The sequence below is a fragment of the Numenius arquata genome, chromosome 24 (assembly GCF_964106895.1).
Source record: "Numenius arquata chromosome 24, bNumArq3.hap1.1, whole genome shotgun sequence".
NCBI classification, from domain to species: Eukaryota; Metazoa; Chordata; class Aves; order Charadriiformes; family Scolopacidae; genus Numenius; species Numenius arquata.
In genome coordinates, this window is record NC_133599.1 from 5,461,335 (window position 1) to 5,482,193 (window position 20,859).

General features: G+C 51.7%; 3 protein-coding genes across 3 annotated transcripts; 1 reads left to right on the forward strand and 2 right to left on the reverse strand.

The window, feature by feature from the left end:
* The first annotated feature begins 339 nt into the window (after positions 1-339).
* KCNA10 (potassium voltage-gated channel subfamily A member 10) lies at positions 340-1,890 on the forward strand. The gene has a single exon (XM_074163205.1). The coding sequence runs from the start codon at positions 340-342 to the stop codon at positions 1,888-1,890; it is 1,551 nt and encodes a 516-aa protein (XP_074019306.1).
* Positions 1,891-6,803: 4,913 nt separating this feature from the next.
* On the reverse strand, positions 6,804-10,763 carry LOC141475132 (embryonic pepsinogen). The gene is made up of 9 exons (XM_074163343.1): positions 10,708-10,763; positions 10,195-10,357; positions 9,608-9,725; positions 9,017-9,135; positions 8,706-8,905; positions 8,135-8,248; positions 7,494-7,638; positions 7,138-7,236; positions 6,804-6,941 (listed from the first exon to the last, which is right to left on the reverse strand). Exons 1-9 carry the CDS (start codon positions 10,761-10,763, stop codon positions 6,804-6,806), a joined length of 1,152 nt encoding a protein of 383 aa, XP_074019444.1.
* Positions 10,764-15,787: 5,024 nt separating this feature from the next.
* PROK1 (prokineticin 1) lies at positions 15,788-19,295 on the reverse strand. Its single transcript, XM_074163428.1, has 3 exons — positions 19,224-19,295; positions 16,694-16,819; positions 15,788-15,907 (listed from the first exon to the last, which is right to left on the reverse strand). Exons 1-3 carry the CDS (start codon positions 19,293-19,295, stop codon positions 15,788-15,790), a joined length of 318 nt encoding a protein of 105 aa, XP_074019529.1.
* Positions 19,296-20,859: the final 1,564 nt, after the last annotated feature.

The window sequence follows — 20,859 nt, forward strand, 5'->3', positions numbered from 1 at the left end:
TACTTCTGCCTGACCTTTTATCCTTGGGTGCTGCAAATGGTATTGGGAGGTTTAAGGATGGTAATGAAGCCACGCCAAAAGGGCTTGCAAACTCTGGAGATGAATGACTTCCTGGAAGTATAAGGCTTTTGCCAGTCAATGACATTAACGTTCCCATTAAAAAAACACAGGAGTTTCTGACCTCAGATTTCTTTTACTCTTTTCAGTCGAGCCAAGCGATCCGTATGCACAATTCAGCTCTGTCTCCCTGTCCGTTCACTTGCAGATCCTCATAGCGTGGGAAAGACGCAAGCTGCCGGCATCCGACCCGGGGATTTATGCTGTTAATCTGATTAGTGTATGATGGACGTGTCCAGTTGGAAGGAGATGGAGGTGGCACTAGTCAGTTTTGACAATGCTGATCAGATCGTGGAGGATCCCTGTTATTCAAACGACCTCAGCCCCGCCGGCCAGTCGCGGAAAGGCCATTCCAGCTGCGCCAACCTTCTCTCCAACTTGAGAATCCTCATCAACAGCGAAAACGCCAACAATGAGACCATTTTCTCCAGGTTCTCTGCCGAGTTCAGTGAGCACCTGGTGGGGGAGAGGGTGGGCATGGATGAGGGGGATCAACGAGTCATCATCAACATCGCTGGGCTAAGGTTTGAGACGCGGCTCAAGACCCTCAACCAGTTCCCTGAGACCTTGCTTGGGGACCCGGAAAAGAGGATGCGTTACTTTGACTCCATGAGGAATGAATATTTCTTTGATAGGAACAGGCCCAGTTTTGATGGGATCCTGTACTATTACCAGTCTGGTGGGAAAATACGGCGCCCGGCCAACGTCCCCATCGATGTCTTTGCTGATGAAATCACCTTCTACGAGCTGGGTGATGAAGCCATGGACCAGTTCAGGGAGGATGAAGGGTTCATCAAGGACCCTGAGACCCTCTTACCAACCAATGACTTTCACAGGCAATTCTGGCTGCTCTTCGAGTACCCCGAAAGCTCTAGTGCGGCCAGGGGTGTAGCTTTGGTCTCCGTCCTGGTCATTGTCATCTCTATCATCATCTTCTGCATGGAGACCTTGCCAGAGTTCAGGGAGGAAAGGGAATTTAAGTCCACCCAGGAGCTTTCTAAGAATCTGACAGACAACTTTCTGGCCCACAGCACCTTCACAGACCCTTTCTTTGTCATAGAGACTGCCTGCATCATCTGGTTTTCCTTCGAGCTGTTCGTCCGGTTCATCGTGTGCCCCAGCAAGACTGAGTTCTTCAGGAACATCATGAACATTATTGACATTGTGTCCATCATCCCCTACTTTGTGACGCTCACCACTGAGCTGATTCAGCAGAGTGAACTCAACGGGCAGCAGAACATGTCCTTGGCCATCCTGCGGATCATCAGGCTGGTCAGGGTCTTCCGCATCTTCAAGCTCTCCCGGCACTCCAAGGGGCTGCAGATCCTGGGGCAGACCCTCAAGGCCAGCATGCGGGAGCTGGGCTTGCTCATCTTCTTCCTCTTCATCGGCGTCATCCTCTTCTCCAGCGCCGTCTACTTTGCAGAAGTGGATGAGCCGCAGTCCCATTTCTCCAGCATCCCTGATGGCTTCTGGTGGGCAGTGGTTACGATGACGACCGTTGGCTACGGCGACATGTGTCCCACCACCTTGGGTGGGAAGATCGTGGGGACTCTGTGCGCCATTGCAGGGGTATTGACCATTGCGCTGCCCGTCCCCGTCATCGTCTCGAACTTCAACTATTTCTACCACAGGGAGACAGAGAACGAAGAGAAGCAAATTCTGCCTGGGGAGGTGGAGCGAATACTCACCAGCGTGGTGACGGGCAATGGCAGCATGGAGTCGCTCAATAAGACCAATGGGGGTTACCCTCGAGACAAGGCCAAAAAATGATGGTTGAGGCCGTGATGGGACTAGGCACTGTCAGGTGGGATTGGCTGGATAAGGTATAAAACATCCACACATCATGATTTTTTTTTAAACCAAATGTGCTGCTGCTTTTTTTTTGGTTTTGTTTTGTTTTTTTTTTTCCTAGGTATTTTTCAGTCTCTGGTTTCCTGTGGCTATCCAAATAAATACCATCTTTCTTATCTCTCTTCCCTGCCCATCAGTCTGGTTTTTATTATTTGATGTTCATCTGCTTGACATTTCGCTTCTCTGTCCATGGCGTCAGAGCGGAGTTTCCCATAAACAGAGATTTCCCCCATTTTCCAGAGGGGAAAAAGGGGCAAAATTACATTAAATGCTTTGCTCGGTGGCACCCAGCTGTCCAGGGATGAAGGTGAGTCCAGCTCCCTGCTTTTCTCCATCCATTTTAAATAGTTCCTCTGAACCCACCTCTCAGGATCTGTGGGGTCTGACCAATTCCCAGACCTGGGACTGCTCTGGATGAAAAATAAGCTGGCAAAAAGAATATATTAAAAGTTATATTTTTAGCTTAATGATTTCCCTTGTCGGCCTGCCTGATTAATTGGCACACCAGGGTGGACAGTGACGAATGGGACCAAGCCACTGGGAGGGGGGATTAGGAGGAGAGGGACGGTGACGGGTCACGGTGGTACAGCCACCAAGGAAGGTCCAGGGCACCATGACTCAACACCCACTGGGGTTTCTGCTGGAAAACTAAGCTCTGAGAGAGGGACGGGGATTTCTCCAGCAACAAATGCCCGACTCAGGGGTTATCTGGCGTACAAATGCCTTTGGGGACGAGCCACCGTGACCTTGTAGCTTTTATTGTCACTTACGTTGCTGCAAACGGGGCAGAGAGTAATGAGGGCTGGCGTTTCCCAACAGCTCGGCTTCCCCTTGGAAAAAGGCACTTCTGGTTTTCTAAAACATGCAAATTTCCATCCGCACTTCTGATGGGAGAAGCCAGCAACAGATCATTTTGCTGTTCTCACTAATGCCAGCAGGTTTTCTTCCGACAAAAACATTTTGTTCCAACTTCACTGCTTCGCTTGGCTTTTTTTTTTTTTTTTGGATGTTTCTGCCTACATTAAAATCACAGTTTCTCATGCAGTGTCTACACATCCGCTTTTATGTCCCACATCTGCTATACTCAATGTCTCATCTCCTAAAAGGTTCGACACAATCATTACGCAATGTGCCAGCATCTCTGCTTTGCGACTTCATTCAGAAAGGAGCTGTGAAAGATGGATTTTTATTTATTTATTTATTTATTTTGAATTCCTGGTCTGATGGAAAATGTGAGTTTGGGCATGCTGGGATTTTCCCAGTGGCAGAAATCCTGCATCCTGCCAGCTCTACTGCAGAGCTTGTGCTGGCTCTGGTCGGGGAGGTTGTTATTTAGGGGTTTTGGGGTCTTTTTGTGGACTATCTTTCTGCAATGAGGTCTTTCGCACCCCAGGGGGGTGGATCTGGGATGTGAACAGCACAGCTCCTTCAGAACAGGTTTTTCCCTCTGGGACAAATCCCCCTTTTCACCTGCCCTCCCTGTTTTTTTCCCATTCTTCCTCTATCTTCTTCCTCACCCCATCCCTCGTAACCCCCAGATCATCATCCTGGACAGGAAGAGCAGCTGTGAGGGCTTTTTAATCTGCTTCCCACCGTGTTCAAGTTCTCATCATCCACAGGGATGGCTGGAGGAGGCACAGCTGGGCACAGCTGGAGACCAGCACCCTGAGACAACCCCAGCTCCTCTCCATTCCCCCCTCAAGTCTCTCCAGCCATGTCACTATCTTTATTTCATAACAGATTCTTTCTCGTTTTCCTTAGAAAGCTTGAACTTTTTACGTTCTTTTATTTTTTTAGCACTCCCCTCCCCAGACTTCACTCCCACTTTTGGTGTTTATCACTTGGGAAGTCACCATGAGAAGCCCTGGTGAAGGTTTGGGTTTGGAAATATTCAGCCTGCTCACCATGAGCACATCTTCACTGTTCCTGCTCCCTTGGCAAACAGGGACTGAAATGGTGCTGGGATGGATGGATGGATGGATGGATGGATGGATGGATGGATGAGTGGGTGGGTGGGTGGGTGGATGGATGGCTGGGTGGAAGGAAGGAAGGATGAACAACCTGATTCTTATTAACTTGTAAACTTTATTCTCAAATAAAAGAATAGATGCTTCAAAGTCTGGCATGCAGAAAAATACTGTTTATTTGGACTCGACTTTCTATTCTTGGCTTTGTGCTGCTCCACAGGAGCTGGTCCCCAGCTGGGAATCGTGTGTGGGAGCTGAGACATGGGACATTATAGACCTGAAGGCTCCAGATCTGTGGGCTGAGGAGAAGTTCTGCAGGGGTGTCCCCAACGCTGTGGCTTACACCGTCCATTTTGGGAGGCTGGGTCCAAGGGGATTCCCTGATTTATGCTATGAGGATGAAGTCAGAGGCATCAAAACTCTCCAGACACAGCTCATTTCCGATTTATCGTGAAGCGAAGAGAAGGAAAACCAGGCTATGAATACCCAGTGTCAACACTCAGCTGGTGCTTGACAAAAACCTGCCAGAAAACCCATTTTCCCCCGCAATTTGCAGCTTAGTACCTTCCCAAATACAGGCCCAAAGCTCAAAGCTCAATGAAATCCATAAAAGGCTCTTAATAACTGTACTATTCCTGAGTCAGGCCTTAATGAGCCAATCTGTCATGTCCTCTAGCACGCAGGCTGAATTCCCACTTGTGATTTTGTGCTGCCACAGAAAAAGCTAAAAAGAAGACAAGAAACCTCTTTGCTTGGTCAGAAAGACGTCCTGCCTGCTTTTTATCCCTGGAGCAAGTTGGAACTTGTGGCCACAGGTGAAATATTTGTCAGGAAGAAACATCTCCTTCCTCCTCTGAGCTGAAGTTTCCAAGCAAGCCCTGGAGCATCCTTTTGCCACCAGGCAGATACTTCTGTGCTTCTCAATGCACAGGAGGACAGTTTTGGCACTGCAGCCACGAGATGGCACTCCAGGATAGACATTTCCCTGGATGTAGACACGTTTTCCCCTTCTCTAATTCAGGCTTGGAAGCTTTTAGCTGGTTTATTTCTTTATTGCATGTGTGAGCGTGGATGTTGGAGGGGAAGCGTTGGCCATGGGGGATGCTCTCATGGAGGATGCTCATTGCAGGGTGGTGTTTGCCGGGGATTCTTGGCACTGGTGCAGAATAGCCATGCTGGGAGGGTTTAGGAGCTGCCTCCTGGCACAGCATTTGGGCTATTGGTCCTGCCTGGGACAAAGACACGGATCTCCTCTCCTGTCCCGCTCACGAGGAGCACAGCTACAGCCCCTGGGTGTTCCTGTTGGATCTTGTCCATGCTGGGAGGGGCTGGTCCATGGGTTTCTGGTCCTTGGAGCCATGGTTCCCACTGCACCAGGCTCATTTCCTGTTGCTCATAACAATGAGGAAATTCTTGTGATGGACCCGAGGTAAAGCCTTGCCTATCCAAAATCCAGGCTTGTGTCCCTCTTGGGCACAAGGGATTCCCACCTGCTGGGGCTCAGTGACCCAGGGCTGTGTGAGCTCAGGGAGCTGGGGGGGGATAAATCACATTTCCACCATCCCACATCATATACTTCTTTCTAGTCGGCTCAAAGAGGCAACAACTTCTGCACAGTGAGAGGAGACAAAAATTAATTTCCAACACCGACTGCCTGGATCTCTCCCTCCGCATCCCTGTTCCCATCAGGGAAGCAATCTCCAGGGCCCATCGATGATGGAACCTCAGTTATCAATAAATAATGCAAATAGCCCCTTATCCCTCAGCACAGGAGAAATGAAGAAGCCGCAGGGACTCCTGGATCTCTCTCCTGGCCGCCTGCTGAGCGCTTCCACTGCAGCTGCTCGGGAGGAGAGATGCAGCCTCCATTTTCCATAGGGCTTTATAAGGATGGAGGTAATTTCCTTTTCAAACGTGGGAACTGTGACTTTAAAGGAATGAAACAAAATTAGAAAAGGAAGCATCCTGATCGTTGTGAGGGAAAGTGATCATAAGTGTGTTAGGTTTTGGTAGGCTTTTTGCACAGTAGTAAAGTCTGTAACTGAGGACCAGCCGGTGTTTCCAGGCTCATGGTGACCATCTCACAGCACAGACTGGTTCATTATTGGGAGAGGGGCATTTAATTGAGATTCCTTATGGGGAAACAACTGGATTGTTCTAAACTATGGAAGCTGAAATAAGAGATCACCTCTACACATGCACAGTCATGGATGTGCTCCTGTAAAAGCCTCCCAATGGGAGGGCATGCATTGGGTGGGAGCCATCTCTTGCCCTGCGCTCTTGGGCGATCCAAGGAAAAACTCCAGCCAAGCAACATCCTCCTGAGTCACTGCTCTGAGATGTCTTTGGCCTACAGGACACTGTGTAGGGGACACAGGGAGAAAACCTTGAGCCAAGGGACAGGGAGCTGCTGGGTGAGCTCCTGGTGGGACATGATTGTGGGTCTGCAGGGATCTGCTCTGATATGGGCTGTGTCGGGGATGGTGAGTTCATCCTCCCTGGATGGAAGTTTGGGTTTTCCAAGGTCACCTACATGATGTAGCCCGTCTACAAGAGCCAGCTTTGACCTCCCAGAGACCACTCAGCCCCTGCAGACCATGACCGCAGCTCCCAAAGGCCTCAGTCTTGCTGCATTGATCAAATGCTCTGTAGCCACCACAAAACAGCAAGTGAACGACAGCTCCTTCCTAATTCTTGCCGTTTTACCACAAACAAATGTGCAGCCACCAACTCTGAACCATCAACACTTTATTTGTGCACGAGAGAGGGATTCCTTATGAGAGGAATCTCTCTTGCTGCACCAAAATCACAGTTGTGGTCTGGTTGCGGGATGAGACCACATCAACCACTGGCATCGTGGTGGATCTAAATAGCCTTGGCCAGTCCAACGCGGTTGTTGGCCCGGTCAAAGATGCTGTAGTACACCCTGATGAAGACGTCTCCCAAGATCCAGAGGTCCCCAGAGGTGTTCTGGAAGCTGCTGATGCAAGGTCCTTGGTCATTCTGCAAATGGGGGCAGAAAAGTCAAATGGGGGAAATATGGGCTGGTATCTTTTCTTGCATTGCTCTGGAGGCCCATGGCCATCTCTTCCCTGTCTCCCATGGGAATGGGAGAATCCAAGGCAACCAGAGCCATTGGAGAAAGTAGAAAGACCTTGAGAGAGGCTGCTGAAACCAGGACCACCTGGTTCCCCCCTACCTGCTCGGTGTAAGCCAAGGCGGACACAGGATACTGAACCCCATTGATGACAAAGATGACATCAGGCATGGCAGAAATGGAGCTGCAGTTCAAGTTGTACTGCAGAGAGCAGAGGAAAGAGGCTCTTAGGTGGGGAACAACATGTTCACAGGGTGAGGAGTAAAGGGGTTTGATTCCACCAGTATAAACTAGAGACTGGGACTGTCTCATGGTGGTGTCTATTGGATGTATCAGAGGAGTGGGGCTGGTTTGCCATGAGCAGAGATGTGGTTTCCCTGTGCATGGAGGCAGTCTTGGGGCTGGACTTGGCAGTGCCAGGCTCCCGGGTGAGCAGAGCAAGCCATGGGTGCTCTTACCTCTCCGTACATGTCCTGCCTGGCCCCGACTGCGCTCTGGATGTTACTAATGCCAGAGGGTGGCCCAGCCACAAGGGAAGTGCCTGTGTCGACGATGGCTTGGCAACCACCACTGCAGGCAACCTCCTGGTTGTTCACGATGATGCTGGGGGGACAGACAAAGCACAGGGTTGTTAAACAACCAGCTGGATCTTAGTGACAGTTTAGAACTTCTTTTATAAGACTCAAAGCTGGGTGACCCAAAGTGCTTGCTCTTGAGCCTTTTGCTGGTTGGAGTTTGCAACGCCAGTGGGTATCACAACCCCCATCACACACCTGGATCTGAGGCACCACCAAACACAGCCCAGAAGTTGGGACCCAACCAAACTCAACAAAAGTATTGTTGGACCATAATTTTGCTGTGCTCATCACCAGAAACATACCCAAGAGCACAAGCTTTGTGGGAGAGAAAAACTAGAGTGTGTCCCAAGCACAAAGCACCCCCGTTTGGGTGCCAGTTTCCAAAGTGCTACGAATTTTGGCCCCTTGACCTTCTGCATACCACAGCCATGGGGTATTAGATGCCAGTGGGAAGCCTCTGATATTGATGGGTCTCAGATCTCTTTGGAAATGAACATAGCTCAGCAGAGCTCTTTGGTTACCTGTCCATGGAGATCTGCCAGTAGCCTTGGTAAGAGACGGAGACCCAGTTGATGGAGCCAGTGAAATAAGACTCATCGATTCCCCCAAAGATGACCACGCTCCCCGTCATCTCGCTGGAGGATGCCGAAAAGAAAAAACAGTGGAGGGTTTGCCATGTGGCTTCAGTGCAGGTAGCTTAAACCAGCAGGGCTGTGTGTCCCGCGGGGCAAGAAGCTGCTTGTGAGGCCACGGTCCCCTCCTCATTCCAGAGCATCCGTGGGGCAGTGGCATGACAGCAGTGTGTGTCAGAATAAAGGGAAAAAGGACCCAGAAAAAAAGGGTGGAAAGAGAGCCATGGTGGAGCATGTGGCTGGAAACTAGAGAGGTTTTCTGGTAAGCCACAAGCCAAAAAGGGAGCACAATTTCCCTGGTGAGGCTGGTGGCCACCTGCAATGAGCCCACCAGTCTTTGCATGTCATGGCACAGAGACAACAGCTTGGTGGCAGCAGTGACAGCAGAGCTGGAGCCACCAGCAAATGCAATGACGTGCATGAGATGCATCTCCCAGCCCTTGAGACCCCAGTGTCTTACCGGGACAGATAGACCGAAAAGAGGTTCTCCTCCAGCAAGCTCTCGTTCACCATGTTATCAAACACTGGTGTGATCCCATCAACAGCCAGATTTGGGTAGCCCAAGCCCAGGATCCCATCAAATTTGACATGGACAAAGAATTGGCCGGGCTCGGTGGTGCTCAAGCCGAAGAGCTGGTTGGTGTCCACGAGAGATGCAACCTAAAGATGGGGACGGTTCTGTGAGACCTGGATGAGGCACTGCAATACTGATGTTAAGCAGGTGGAGAGGGCACAAAAGATCCCCACTGGAAATGCCATCGTGACACTCACGGTGACGGTGTCGGAGCCCACGATTCCCTCCATGTCACCGGTGCCATAATGAATAGACATGTTCTGCCCTGTGCTTTTGTAGGTGGAGGACTGCGATGGGTTAAACGTCTGATGGTTTTCTAGGAGGTGAGTGGGAAAAATCAGAAATGAAGACTTTCAGCAAGGCTGAGCCGTGAGGGACGCGTGGGAGGAGGAACCCTGCTGAATTGCTGTTTAGACCTGCCATTTATTACCCTGTTTTCAGGAACAATTTAGCTGTGAGTGTTTGCTGTACGTCCCTGCCCCTCCTCCAGCAACCAGGGATCTGCAGGAAATCCCATCACCTCCTTTGGACAGATGGGGAAACTGAGGCACTGAGCACTAAGGACATCACTGAGCGGGTCCTACACCCCAAATGCTCATCCCTCCAACACATTTCACAGACCCTATGGACCCAGCACCAAGGGGGCTGCTCATTGCACTGGCTAGGTGGCCCCCGGTCCCCTGGCGATGTAACCCAAATCTTTGGGCTCGATTGTGCAGTTATGAGCCCAGGACGTGCTGCTGGACCCAGCTCTGCCGAAATGGGGAGCCCTGCCTGCCCCTACTTACGACAAGCCAGGCTGGTGCAGGAGACAGAGGGAACCCAGAGGTTGGAGGAGCCGGTGTCGAAGACCACAGTGAAGTCCTGCGGTGGGGTGCCAATGGAGATGGTCCCATAGTACTCCATCTGTGGGGCAGCAGGATCAAGGGTTGTTTTTAAGGCATGAAACCAAACCTGGAGCTCCCCCAGGCTTTCAGCCTTCATGATCCACTTCTTCATGGGGACACCCTGCTTCTAGCAGAGCTGCTGGGGGGACATTTCACAGAATCATAGAATGGTTTGGGTTGGAAGGAACCTTAAAGATCATCTCATTCCAATCTCCTGCCAAAAGCAGGGACACCTCCCACCAGAGCAGGTTGCTCCAAGCTCCCTCCAACCTGGCCTTGAACCCCTCCAGGGATGGGGCAGCCACAGCTTCTCTGGGCAACCTGGCCTGTCCAGGGCCACCAGCAAGGGCAGGAAGGGGCAAAGGATGTCAGCTGAATGCTTTGGGGTAAAATGGTTTGGGTTTGGTCCGTGCACAGTACAGACATGGGGATGGGTGTCCCACAAACCACCCCGGGGCTGCGTCACCAGGGACAAAGCCAACACTCACGTCGAGGGTGTTCAGCAGGGGCTCGGTGGCCACGTCAGTCCCGTTGGGAAAAGCATGAGGGAATTTGGTGCCGATGTCGTAGCGGTGATGCTGGAAGAAGCGCTGCAGCAAACCCTTCTCCCTGAGGACTTCTCTCAGCTTCTTCCCCCTTTCCAAGGGCAGCCTGGCACAAGCGCCAAGGGAAAAAGAAGAGTTAGAAAGGATTTTGCTGCCTGCAGCTCCTGCAAGCAGCATTTGACACCTCCAACGTTTGTGCTGATCCAACCGCAGAAGCACAGCGGGATCCCCGGGAACCCTGAGTCAGGGCGATTTCTGCAAAACCCCAAAGCATCTCTAGAAACCAGACACACACACACACACCCCCCCCAGGCACCCCCACCTCCTCTGCACCCCTGGGGCAGCTTTCCCAGCCCTCACCTCCACTTCCCAAAGCCAGTAAAAGGCTCTGAGTGCTCATTTTCCACCCTTGCCTTGACTCGGGTGGCCCGGGAGAGAGATGCTGGTGTCACTTACTTGGTGACACCCTGGGCGAGGGCAGAGGCAGCGCAGAGAAGAAGGAGGAACCGCATCGTGCCGGGGCTGCCAGGGCAAATGCCCGGTGGTTTATATAGCCCCTGTGCACCCCCTCTGCCGTGCCAAGAGCTGCCAGGACCGCCGCTGCCCTGTCCCCACCCAGGTGGGCACCTGACCAAGGCAGGTGACACCCAGGGACAGAAGGACACGGCAAACATACGTCACCCAGCAAGGTGGGGGGACGGTGGCAATCACACCGTGCTCACCGTGCCCCCCCTCCTGAACCCTCCATCCTTTAGCACCCCAAATCCTTCATCCCCACCAGGCACCGCCTGTTTCTGAGCATCATTCGGGCTGCTCATTTTGGCTTCTCATTTCAGCATCCAAAACTGTTGCCAGCACCAGTGGGACCCCAGCTTTGCGCATCCCCCCACCATTTATGGGGGTCTTTCCCCAGTTGGAATGGGGAAGGGGACCCCGTTGGGTGCCAACGTGCGTGTACACCCCAGGGAGGTGGGTACGAGGGGTTTGCGCACGTATTGACCCTCCGGTGCCCGCCGTTATCTGCAAAAACCAATTAGTGCAGTGGGATGCAAACAGGCTGCGGGAAAGGTGACCCTGCAGCACGGTGACCCCTCCCAGCGTGGTTTGCACAGTGATACGGGGACCATTAAAACAGGATTAAAACTCTTAACGAGCGCCTGGGTATCGCCTGCAGCGATAACGGCTCGGGGCATCAGCTCAGGACACGGCGGGCGAAGGACACGGGGCGATGCTGAGCGATGTGGGATGAGGATCCGCTCGGTGCCGCTTCTATTTCAGCCACTACATCCCCCCCCCCAGATCCCCCAAACTCGGTGGCAGCTGCTGTCGTGGCAGGAGGTTGGGTTTCTCTGATGACAGCATAGAAAAGCTGATGGATCCTTTTTTTTGGGGTTTATTGTTTGAATTTCCTATGGGCGATGCCACTATTTAGGAAGGATGCTCTGTCCCCGTGCCGCTGGGATGGTCCCCTCCGCTGCGGGGGGGGGAAGTTGGGTTTCTGCGATGGGGCTGGCTCTTGTAGTGGAGTAAAGCAGGAATTAATGATGATTTATTCAGCAGAGGAAAGGGAAGCAGCTGAAATTGTCTGGTTGATTTGTACAGGAGTGGGAAGGGGCTGGGGCTGGGCTACGGTGGCCAAAAAGGCAAGGAGGTGCATCCCCGACTCATCCTGGTCTCAGACAGGAGTTCAAGAGGGATTTGAAATGAGGAAAACCATCGGGAGGAATCGCAGAAACCCCCTTGGGAACAAAACCTCCCTCCAAGCTAAAAAAAAAAAGAATACAAATAATAAATATAAATAATAAATATAAATATAAATAATAAAATGTATTCAACTTATAATAAATAATAAAGATACAACGGTAGAAATATTCATATATAATGTACAATTAATAATATAAATAATAAAATAAAAAATACAAATAATATATTCTAGCTTTTTATATAATATAAATATATAAAGCTCTCAAAGCCCAGTCTTCACCCCGCCGTTAGCTCAGCAGCTTTCCCGAGGCTGCCATCTGGGTTCAAAATTCCCCCCGTGACACTGGAGCCAAGGGGTGGCAGGGCCCCCGCTGTCCCCTCCCGCTGTGGGAGCCACACGTGGTGCTGGGGTCACCGAGAGGGGCTGGGGAGAGAAACGTGGGGTGGGAGCAGTGATTTATGCTGGGGGTAAAAGTGGGGTGGGTTTGATGTGTATTTTAGGGGGGGTGGGGGGAAAGAAGGGAAGGGAAGGGAAGGGAAGGGAAGGGAAGGGAAGGGAAGGGAAGGGAAGGGAAGGGAAGGGAAGGGAAGGGAAGGGAAGGGAAGGGAAGGGAAGGGAAGGGAAGGGAAGGGAAGGGAAGGGAAGGGAAGGGAAGGGAAGGGAAGGGAAGGGAAGGGAAGGGAAGGGAAGGGAAGGGAAGGGAAGAATTAGGCTAGAAAGAATAGAATAGAATAGAATAGAATAGAATAGAATAGAATAGAATAGAATAGAATAGAATAGAATAGAATTAGAGTAGAAGATAATAAAATCGAATATAATTAGAGTGGAAATGAATAGAAATGAATAGAAATGAATAGGATAGAATAGAATAGAATAGAATAGAATAGAATAGAATAGAATAGAATAGAATAGAATAGAATAGAAGTAGAAATGAATAGAATAGCATAGAATAGAATAGAGTAGAATAGTAGAATATAATTAGAGTAGAAGATAATAAAATAGAATATAATTAGAGTAGAAATGAATAGAATAGAATAAGAGTAGAAAAGAATAGAAAATAGAATAGAATAGAATAGAATAGAATAGAATAGAATAGAATAGAATAGAATAGAATAGAATAGAAATTTCCACCTGTTTGGAAACCATACATGCAATTATTTTAGGTGTTCAATATTCAGGGCTGGGAGCATCACTGGGACGTGGCACTGGGTTTGTGACACCCCGGCCGTGTCCCAGCCCTGTCCCAGTTGGGTCCCAGCCGTCTCCCAGCCCACACTGGCTCGTGCCGCCGGGCAGGGATCACCTTGGGGCCAGAACATTAAACAGGGAGTGGGGAATGGCACGTGCGGGGGGACGAGGGGCACCTGGCACCGCTCGGCGGGGGGAAAGCAGCCGACGGGACGCAAACAGCCCCCGGTGCTCTTGATTACCAGGGGGTGTTCACTTCCCCCCCTCCCCAGCCCCGGCCCCGCAGCAGGACGTGAGCTTTTGTTTTCCTGCTTGTGCTTTTTCCCCTGCACGGGGATTTCCACCTCTAGGAAAACAAAAAAAAAAGGGGGGGAAAAAAAAAAGGGATTTGCTGGGTTTTCTCCCCTAAAAAGAGTTTGAAGGCAGCTTAAAAGTGTTTTTTCTCTGCTCATCCCTAATCTGGACTACTCATGACTGCTTCAATTTACAATTTTAAATCAAGGAGGAGAGGCTGCTGTTGCAACGGGGGCGTTCCTCTATAGATTTATGCCTGAATCGAGTGATTTCCCACTCAATTTTCACCTCCTGCAGTTCAAAGCCAGCGGGAGATCGGTAATTCCCACCTGCCAGCCCTGCTCCGGGTCTAGGGAGTCCCCCCCAGAATGGGAGTTGAGGATGGTCAAAAGCTTTTTAGTTCTTTTATTTCTTCTTCTTGTTGTTGTTTCTGCTGGGAGAAAATCATTTGCAGTATTTTCCACTGAGATATGTCTAAAAATTAAACAAAAAATCCCCCAACAGTAGCCCCTTTGCACATTTCCAAGCTTGTGGGAAGGCCAGACGCAGCTAATAAAGTGAGGCAGCTTAGGAAAAGAAACCCAAACCACGAAACTATATATTTTTTAACACTGTTATGAAATATTGTGCTTTTTTTCCCAGACTTTTTTTCCCCACCCTCTAACGCTATGGGACCCCTTTCTATTTGGCGACCCACGGTGTTCCCCGAGCCCTTCTGCCACGGTCCCCTGTGCAACGGGTGTCACAAACTCACCTGTAATAAAATCAACCCAAGTCACTGCAATGTTTTATTTTCACCGAATTTACAATATTTTTTTTGGGGGGAGAAACAAGCGCGGGGAAGCTTTCGCTCAGCACCGAATGCCAAATCGGAACGACTTTCCTCTCCGTGATAACACAGCGTCCGCCCCAGCCCTACATTTGGTGGCCTTTGGGGACTTTAGAAAGAGAAACAGTGGCTGCTGTAGCACCAAAACCCACCAAAATCAGCCGAACCCCCCCAAACTGGGAGGGCCCAGAGCCCCGGGGGGTGACGCTGCCCCCAGCACGGGACCCCGAGGACTTTCCCGGAGCAGCTCAGCACACGGGTGCATTCAAACCTCAAAAAATAAGCTTTATGTATAAGCACTGCTTCTGCTTGAAGGGGAACCAGCCAAGTTTGGGGTCCTTTTTGCTGCAAATGCTGATTATTCTTGTTTATTTCCTATATTTATTCCTTTTTATTTATTATTGTCGGAGTTGCTGTAGGAAGCGGGAGAGGAGCTCAAATTGACACACAAATTTTTCCACCTTATGTTTGTAAGAGGGGAACTGAAAGCACGTGTCTGAGATGACCTGCAGCACTTTTAATTAAACTTTAATATCCCGTTTTCTTCTCAAATTCGACCGACATAAAAGAGAGGCTCCCAAACCTCATACAGGGCCTGAACCTAAGGCAGATGCTGAGGCTGGAAAACATTTTCCTCCGTCCCAAATACCCCCATCTGGTAGGATGAAGCTCCAGCCAGCCCTGCTTCAGCCTCTGCCAAACACACTGCGTTGCTTGAATTTGGGGAAAAACCCTTTCCCTAATTCCCCACGGCTACTTGGTATCGATTCCTTTTAATTGCCGGGTAGATTAGACCATCCATCGCTCGCTTCCAGGAAAAAAATGGGCTGATAAGACACATTCAGGCAGCATCACGATGGAAATTATCCTTACAGGAACGGTTTATCCAGTGGGAATTGCAGGAAAACTGCTCCAACCCCCCCTAAAAGGAAATTTCTGTCCCTCTGATTTTCCTCTTAGTGAGAAGTGCCAAAGAAGGGACAGCCCGGTCCCCACCGCCCCCTTCGCCCCTGCAGACCCTTCACGAGGGAAATGCTGCTGCTCAGCTTCGTGTCCCTGATTTTATCGTGTGCCCGGGATAAAATCCACGGGAGGCAGCGCTGGGCGCTCGGCATCTACTTTCGCTCTTCCTGAATTACATCACCCTGGATTCTGGCTGTATCAAATGAAGGAGGGAGGGGAAAGCTGGCTGACAGCCTCCGCTGCACGCAGACAACATCTCGTGAAAGGGATTTTGGAGGCCACAGCCACTGTCCTTCGAGCCATTCCCGGAGGCTGGAGCCGGGTCCAGCTCCAGGCTGGGGCTGAGCTTTGCTAAACCACCTGTTGGAGCAGCTCGGCGGGACCGTGCCTCAGTTTCCCCACATAACATAGAACTTATAACACCACTGAATACCTTGGAAAAGCACTTTTAAGGTGGCCTGGTGCTGTGTGGGCACCCGATGGCCGTGGGAGAGGGTGATAAATGGGTGCTGGAGGCGGGGGGGGGGGCTCACAGCCGGAAAGGCAGGAGCATCACCCTAAAAATCAATGTTCTTGAAGTCGAGGGAGCAGCGGTAGCGGCCATCGAGGAACCTGGAGCAGATGAAGTTGGGTAAACAGGGACAAGTGTGGTGCTGGCGCTTCCCGAAGAAAGGGACCTGCGGAGAGATACGGGAGAGACGAGGGCGTCAGGGCTCTGCCGTCGCCAAAGAATTATCAAATGGGCTCAAATCCCTGAGAAAATCTCTGGCTCTTCTCAGAGGTTTAATGGGGATCTGCCTGAAATTAAGCTTTGATCCCGCTGAAGCCCTTCCTTGTGCGAGCAGAAGGCACGGCGCCATTCAATCTTGCTCCCAAGGTGCAAAATCGATGCCGGAGCACGGAGCGGGGACGTTCCTCACCCGCCCCCCCCGGGGCCGGGATGCGGCTCCTAAATCCTGATGGAAGAGGGATTGCTTCAGCCTCGCGCTTTGAGCTAATCCCAGGGCGCCGGGGTTTCTTATCGCCCCGCAGTCGCGGCGCTGGGGGCGACTCGGCGGCATTAACTGGGCTTCTCCTGGCTTGGCAGAGCATTTACGGCTCGGTTTGGAGCAGCTTTTATTGTAAATGACGGGGGGGCAGGCGGCCCCCTCCCAGCTCCCAGCCAAAGTCCACAGCGCCCGTGGGGCATCCCGAGGATTTCGGGTGGCACTCACGGGCTCAAAATACTTTACAGAGGATGAAACCAGCTGCGCGGGACCAACGCGGGGACCACCATGATGCTGCCTCATCCCAAACCCACCCCAGTCCCCCCCCCCAACCCCACCCCGACACCGACCCCCCCCTTCTCCATCCCTGGGCTTTAATGGAGCTTTTCTCCCACGCGAGGAGCTCAGTGCCCTTTTCCCAGTCCTTGTCGGCCCCTGCAACATCCCAGTCCCACCAGGCAACCCCCACACCGGTACCTTGTGACTGAAGGGGTGGCACTCGTCCCCCTCCTGCCCCAGGGGGGTGCACATCCGCAGCCCCCGCAGCCAGAGGCTGACGGCGCAGCAGGTCCCGCTGCCGCACTGAGGGTCCCGCTCGCAGGCCTGGGGAGAGGGACAAGGGTGGGTTAGTGGGACCAGTCTGGGAAAGAGTCACTAGCCCCCTTCTTGGCGGGATGGGGGGGAAGGGGGGAGGCGGGCAGCAGAGAAATCAGCCCATGTCAAGCCGTTGGGTTCAACCCCTTAATGCGGGAGAGGGGGTGGTTGCTCCTGGCTGTCCCCGTGGGGGTTATGGAATCATGGAATGGTTTGGGTTGGAAGGGACCTTAAAGATCATCTCATTCCAACCCCCTGCCCTGGGCAGGGACACCTCCCACCACACCAGGTTGCTCCAAGCCCCCTCCAACCTGGCCTTGAACCCCTCCAGGGATGGGGCAGCCACAGCTTCTCTGGGTCAACCTGGGCCAGGCTCTCACCACCCTCACAGCAAAGAAGTTCTTCCCCACATTCAGCTCCATCTCCCCTCTTCCAGTTTGAAGCTGGGGCAGGCACAGGCTGGATGGGGGGTGTTGGGGGTTACAGGACGAAGGGGGAAATCCCTCGTGATGGGGGGGACAGAGAAAAACCTTGTAGCTGCCTAATTTAAAAGCAGGGTTGGTGCCACATCGGGGCAGCGGCGTTGGGGAATAAACTCACTGGCCAGATTGCCCGTGATGCACACACGTCGCCCGTCTGAGCCCGTAAAATCTGCTGAATAATGCAAATGCCCCCTGCTTTTTTTTATTAGAAGGCAGGAGAGTGATGCCAACAACTCAGCCCCTCCCGCCCAAGGCAGATGTAAAATGGGAAACGGTCAGCTGGGATGGGGAAACTGAGGCACAGATGCAAATGTGCACCACCCCACCTGGGAGCCCAGGAGGATGTTGAGAAGAGGTGGATGGGGGCACCTCGAGCATCAGCAGGTCCCCTTTTGCCTCCCCTCCCCCCACGCCCAGGCTGTTGACCATCACTAGCGCAGCTCATCCCACCCCCCACCTATTTTCCTGATGTCAGGTTGGTGGCACAAGAAGCACCCAAACCCCCCCTGGGGTCACCCCCTCCTTGGGGCACCGCCGAGCACCCTGCAAACCAGGAGAGCCCTAAATAAGAACCTATCCCTTCCCCAGCGGCGTGTTTAGAAAGCCCCCACGTAGGGTTTTGTGGCCCTGAGCTGGTCATTCCCTGGTGCTGGGGGGGGGGGGGTGGAGAGGAAAAGGGAGCAAATTCCCCCCTGATCCAAGTGCTGAGCCCTGAATCTCCCTCCCACCATCTCCCAGCCGGGAGCACATCGCTCGTACAGGTGAAAAGGAATGGAAATTGCAACTGGGGAAAAAAACCCCCACGAGGGCGATGGATAGAGCAGGGTAATTTTGGGGTGCAGCTCTCTCGCAGGGGAGGCAATAAAGGGATTTGGCAGAGCCTTCCCTTTCCTGAGGGGAACCTAACTCTCCCTAAGCCTCCAAAGCACCTTGTAACACCCAAATACTGGTAAAAAAAAAAATCAGATATTAGCGACGATGGACCCTCGTCTGCAAACTCAGGGGGGCTGAAGGCAACTGGGTGCGTGTAGGGGTTGGGGGATCCAGCCAAAAAAAATCACAGGCTTGAAAGAAAAAGGTCTGACTGTAAGAAATGTGCGGAAAAAGAGGAGCCGAGAGCCTGTTGAACCCAACCACAAAATTCCCACCTTTTGGGAAAAGCCGGGAGGCAGAGAGGCAGCCGGGATGCAAACACATCCTCTTAGTTTTAAAAAGATTTTTCACTGCCAGGGGAAAAAGCTGGGGGGGAGGGAGGGGGGGGGGGGGCGGGGGTTCAGCCATGTCTGAACCATCCCAAAAGCATTTTGACTCCTGAAGTGCTACAAAAGCCTGGATTCTGTCCCCAAAACCTACTGCTCCTCTTGCTTTTAGCATCTCCCTCGGTCCGGCTCAGCACCGAGCTCTCGGTCTCTCCGAGCCCCCCGTTAATACAGCATTAATACATCGTGCCTCTCCTTTGCATCCCGATATCGCCCCCCTCTTTAATAATTTCGCTTAATTTGGGAGGGAGAAAGACAATCTGGGATGCTGGAGCCCTTGTCCCAGTTGGAAACATGCTCCGGGGGATGCCTGTAAGAATATATTATTTTTTCCTTGCTGGAAAACTTCCTAAAACCCCCCATTTCCCGGCGTGCCGGCTCTGAGATGGGAAGCAGAAAGAGCAGCTTGAGTTTACACTCACGTGGGCTGGGACCGGCTGCGGGAACAGCACCCACGCCTCGGAAAAAGGAGTAATAAATTGAGGGGTGGGGTGGGGGGGAAGGATTTTTACCCCAAAGCAAACAGCGAAAGGCACCGATTCCTGCCTTATTTCCCCAAAATAATAATAATAATAATAATAATAATAATAATAATAATAATAATAATAATAATAATAATAAATTTTAAAAAATGAAGTATTTCCCAGGTTGGGGAGGGGACCCGGCACTCACCCCGGTGATGACGGCGCAGGGGCAGGGGGTGATGAGCAGGAGGAAGCAGAGGGTCTGCAGGAGCCAGCCCATGGTGCCGGGGCAGGAGCCGTCGCCTCCAGCTCTGCAGCATCCCCACACCTCTCCCCCTATATAACCCCTCCACCCCCGGCTTCCCACCCCCCCCCCGCCCCTTCCCAACGATCTCAGAATAAGCAGATGAGACCTGAATCTCTAATGGTATCAAAGAAATATCAATAACCCACCTCTCCCATCCCCACCCACGGCCCAGGGTTATTTTTCAGCCGAGCCGACACAGCTGGATTTTCCAAGTGCACCTCTATATCCATATTTATCCCTGACGGGCGTACTTAGGAACTGAATTAAGAATTTGTGATTATTTAGCTAAAAGAAAACACGGGAATAAAGTTAGCCAGCTACTTCTCGGCTCATAAGAGCACAATGTGGAATAATGCGGCTCCGTCATAAATATTCTGTAGAAACAGAGCCTTGGCTGCATTTATTTGTGAGAATAAAAGGCGGCCGAGAGGGAATAATATCTTTTTCAGTGATGAGGGTGTGTTTGCATTCGAATTTAATGTGTGAATAAGCAGATTTATGGCTTGAAGTATATCCCCCATACCTCAAATTGCGTTTGGCGTATCTCCTGGGAGCACAAGGAAATAAGCCCACAGGTTGCTAAAGTGGCTGAAAAGGCAGGAAAAGCTGGAATTATCGGCTTCCTTTTTAATTTGTGCATCTTGGGAGGATGCAAGGGATGACACCCCGATGTGCTCGGGGATGGGGGGGGGGGGGGCTCCACAAAAGCACCCACCAGCCCCTACAGTCGCACCCATCGGGTGAGAGAGGAGCAAGAAATCCCTGTGATGTCCCCGTGGAGCTGGGGCTGTTTGTCACCTGCCGCCTCGTCCCATGCAGCCCCTTTGGGAGCTCAGGGATAAAAAAAAAAGATTAAAAAAAAAAAAAAATTAGCAATTTAAACACCCTTCCATGGCCAAAGCATGATCCTGGGCTCCCATGTTCCAGCCTGGATTTGGCTGGGACTCCCCGGACAAGCTCCCAGAGAGCCTTTGCACAACAAGGGCGGGAAATAAAACTCCATTTTTTTCCCCCAAAAATAAAGTTGAGTTTGCAATTCTGACCCAGAGAGATGGATTCTTCCAGCCCTGGACTGCTAGGGACCATCCCCGTGGTGTCAGGGCTCCTCCCCAGCGTTATGAGTTTAGTCCCTTCTGGCTTTTCCCACTGAGGAATAAACATCCCTGAGCCTGATTTTGGGGCTGGTCCCTGCCAGACCTGGTCCCCAGGGGCAAATTAGGGACTGGGAGCAGGCGGGGGGGGGGGGGGGGGGATGGGGGCGGGATCAGCCCCAGGGGGAAACATGGCCCGAGGTGATGGGCTGGGATTTGAAACAGGGACTTGATGGGAACCACGTTGAATTTCTGTTGAATTTCTTCTGCAAAGTATCAGCCCGGTGCTAAATCGTCTATTTAATTAGTTAAAAATAGCCCAGGCATCTCCCCGCCCGGAGACCAGCCCTTCTTTTGATGTGGCAGCTCTTCCGCTGCTTCGTTAAAGTCTCCTCCACCTGGGCTTGAATTAATTAAGCCCCCAAATCCTGTCCCTGCCAGAAATC

What these genes read in the sequence shown, in the direction of transcription:
- KCNA10 (XM_074163205.1), top strand. Translation starts at nt 340, where the DNA reads ATGATGGACGTGTCCAGTTGGAAGGAGATGGAGGTGGCACTAGTCAGT.
- LOC141475132 (XM_074163343.1), bottom strand. Translation starts at nt 10,763, where the DNA reads ATGCGGTTCCTCCTTCTTCTCTGCGCTGCCTCTGCCCTCGCCCAGGGT. An exon ending in CTCGCCCAGGGTGTCACCAA is followed by an intron (nt 10,358 to 10,707) that starts GTAAGTGACACC and finishes CGCTTGTGCCAG; the next exon opens with GCTGCCCTTGGAAAGGGGGA. An exon ending in TGGGCTCCGACACCGTCACC is followed by an intron (nt 8,906 to 9,016) that starts GTGAGTGTCACG and finishes CCCCATCTTTAG; the next exon opens with GTTGCATCTCTCGTGGACAC.
- PROK1 (XM_074163428.1), bottom strand. Translation starts at nt 19,295, where the DNA reads ATGGGCTGGCTCCTGCAGACCCTCTGCTTCCTCCTGCTCATCACCCCC. An exon ending in CCTGCGCCGTCATCACCGGG is followed by an intron (nt 16,820 to 19,223) that starts GTGAGTGCCGGG and finishes CCCTCTCCCCAG; the next exon opens with GCCTGCGAGCGGGACCCTCA. An exon ending in GCCACCCCTTCAGTCACAAG is followed by an intron (nt 15,908 to 16,693) that starts GTACCGGTGTGG and finishes ATCTCTCCGCAG; the next exon opens with GTCCCTTTCTTCGGGAAGCG.